A 3,306-nucleotide genomic window follows, 5' to 3' on the forward strand; every position below is an offset into this window, starting at 1 on the left:
TGATAGGCTTGCATTTAAAATGAACATTTACCACAAATTAAAGGTATCTTATATTATTAGATATATTATTATAAAACATGCTTTAGTTAAGGAATTATTGATACTTTAAGTGCAAAATGATGACATAAAACCTTGATAAAAAATACACTTTTAAGTACTAATCAACACTAAAATGATAAAAGACATAAAAGACGAAAGATATTACTTTGGTACAAAATTATTGTAGACAAGTGTTAATAAGAGGAGCTCTGAAGGCTTAAACAAAAAGGCTTATAAAACATCCATTATGCCTATTAATAGTTCGAAGATGAATTATCTTGACAAGAGAGGGAATGATACAATCTAAGAAAATATTGAACAAGTAAATTCAAATTCTAGCATAATTATATCTATTGTTCAAACTTATTATTTTCATTATTATTTCTATGTTTAAACTTAATTAATGCTTTGATTTTCGACTAAGATCCAAGGCTTCATTGGATTAAGGTTTAGTCTTATTAGTGAAGACTTTTGATCGGTTCTTGTAAATGGATCAATTCAATCCATAAAAGTAAATCCATTATGGTTAATTTCTCAAAATTATTTAAACACATGTAAAGCCTAATTTTTTTTTTAAAAAAAAAACCTTTGATAAATAATAATTTAAACTTTTTAGTTTAACATTTAAAAGAGATCCCTATATTCTTAAATTCATAAATAAATTGAATCTAACTTAACAAAATTTGACAAGCTTTGCAGTGTCATTCCACTTCATTTTAATAATGCTACTACCTTGAAACAAGTTTCAATTGTATTACATTTTTATCAAATATCTTTTGACTTTTCATGATCATATTTTAATTTTAATTATAGATTGCATGACCAAGATTCGCGTCACCAATTGCTGCACCTGACACTTGCCAGGTTATTCCAGGGGTTTAGCATGACAACATCTATGGATGAGACTATACATATGACAGAAGGATTGGGTATAACCTTGCCTAAGGCAACTCTCTTAGAAATTCTAATCATTCCACGCCTCGCCTCTATACTGCATTTCATGAGTGGTAGATGGTTCAAGACAAGTGATTGCTGCCACAACCATTTCAGATGCATCTGGTTCTCTTTCATGCTTGTTTCGGATATAGCACCCTCACTGAAACACTAAGGATTAGAAATGGAATAAGTTATATATTAACTACGTATAATAAAGTTGAATGCCACACCAATCATGATATTCCTAGCATTTTTACCATCAATATCACCCTATTGAAGTGCATAATTCCAAACTACAGGTGATTCATAATTTTATGATAATGGAACAGCAAGTGTGCCCTAACGTCATGACATGGAATCATTAGGGGAAGGGGCTATGCTATCCCTAAACATTTCCCTAAACATTAAAACTATAATACATGAACATGTTATTCTGAAATAAGCGTTTCATCAAATACAAATTCCTAACACACAAGATCCAACTACCACATCAGTCAATCACAAAATTTAAGCCCTAGAGCTTAAAATTTTGTACTAAGCTTCTGATTTTGATAGTTCATGCATTTGTTTCCATACTAAAGATATAGAAAACAATCTCAAGATCAACCACAAACCAACATTTGAGATAATATATTGACATGTTCTAGAAACAGCTCAGTTCTTCTGTGTATTGTTCTCCAATTCCTTCCTTAGCTGCAGTGAGAAGTCGTCATTGACATCATCATCATCCCAATCATCCTCCCACTGCTGTGTCGCGTCTTTCCCTTCCTCTTTCACTTCCCACTCTGTCAGCTAAGTTACCATTAGAAAGGAGACAATAGCTCATAATACGGACAAATAACAGTCCTATTTCAAGACCACATGTTTTCTTCATAAACTAAGGCATTACAAGTAATAACATTATACAGACAACAAAAACCGGCAAGAGAATTTCATGATTTCAATTCATTGTGAGGACCAAAAACGCATGGATGTGATTTCAGATAAAAGTTGGTCAGACAACATGCAATAAGCATCCAAACTAGACAATATGTATCTACATTGATATTAATTCATCAATCTCACTAATTATAACACTCATAGTTGCTTCCACAATTAACATGTGCTACGAGCAACATCAAGTAACAACAAGCTTCCTAACACAGTTTCCTCAAACAGATAATTACTAGAATCATTAAGAATTAGAAAGCCATAATCAAACATATAATCATTCATAACAAACAAATAAATAAAAGGATCTGCATAAACACAAACACCAAGCACAGAAAGATCATGACCATAGCCTCATTCATTATTTCCACCTAATATAACTGGAAAAAAAAACATGAATTACTTTACCCAAAATTCGAACCTTTCTTTAAGGTCAATACAAATTTTCTTCGCCTAATAAAAATCGAAGCATGACAACTTGGAGCTATAAAGAAGAAATCCAACAATAGAACATATTTTTTTGGTATAAGTACTTTAATTATCAAAAACCAAGAAGGAAAAGGGTAATTACCTCCATTGATTTCAAATTCTTCAAATTCATCGTCGTCCTCGAACAAGTCAATCTTCACATCCTCAGTTGCTGGTTTCGTTTCAGTTGCCATTCTTACTGATGCTAAATGAAAAACAGAATTTTTGCAGTTTAAGAGAGAGAGATCTGAGAGAAACCCTAGTTTGGAATAAGGGAGGATTTTCTACGGAGTGAAAGTCGTTCGGGATTCTCGGTTATGTTTATATTTTGCAAGGCAGCCAAGCGACATCGTATCGACGATGGCAGTTAATATTTTGTTGATTTTGTCCTTATTTTTGGTTCATTTGGATAATCCACACTACATAACAAAATAAATTATAGTTAGTGATACTCGAAATGAAGTTACGAGATACGTAATCATTATATTATGTTTTTATTTTCGTAAGTTTGCTTCCTATTGTTGTTATTTGATTAAGGAAAAAATTCTTATAGTGCATAAATTAGCGAAAGAATTATAATTTTTAAATCATATATATGATCAAATGATTATTAAAATTAAAAATTTATATTTATTTTTGTTTTATAATATATCTCAATTTAGTTTAAAAAATAGAACAAATCTAAATATATTTTATCTCACTCAGAATTTTAACCTGTTGAAAAAATTTTGGTTGGAACATTTCAATTCCGTTCTGGTCATTCTGTTCCAGCCAAATAGTTTTATTTTTATTTGCATTTTAAAAAAATCTATATTTTTTTTTAAATCATCATTCAATACTTGGTTTATTGGATACTAGACTTCATAATATATTATGGTTTGCTTTTTTTTTTTTTTAGTGTAGTTACATTAGTCTTGTGATTATTGTTATGAG

The 3,306-nt window shown here is 30.4% G+C and overlaps 1 protein-coding gene across 1 annotated transcript; it reads right to left on the bottom strand.

Annotated features, from left to right (window-relative positions):
• Positions 1 to 1,403: 1,403 nt before the first annotated feature.
• On the bottom strand, positions 1,404 to 2,695 carry LOC105114747 (probable 26S proteasome complex subunit sem1-1). Its single transcript, XM_011011406.1, has 2 exons — positions 2,477 to 2,695; positions 1,404 to 1,760 (listed from the first exon to the last, which is right to left on the bottom strand). The coding sequence occupies exons 1-2, from the start codon at positions 2,565 to 2,567 to the stop codon at positions 1,630 to 1,632; spliced, it is 222 nt and encodes a 73-aa protein (XP_011009708.1). The 5' UTR covers positions 2,568 to 2,695; the 3' UTR covers positions 1,404 to 1,629.
• Between the last annotated feature and the right edge of the window lie 611 nt (positions 2,696 to 3,306).

Source organism: Populus euphratica, unplaced genomic scaffold (assembly GCF_000495115.2).
Source record: "Populus euphratica unplaced genomic scaffold, PopEup_1.0 scaffold573.1, whole genome shotgun sequence".
Taxonomy (NCBI): Eukaryota; Viridiplantae; Streptophyta; class Magnoliopsida; order Malpighiales; family Salicaceae; genus Populus; species Populus euphratica.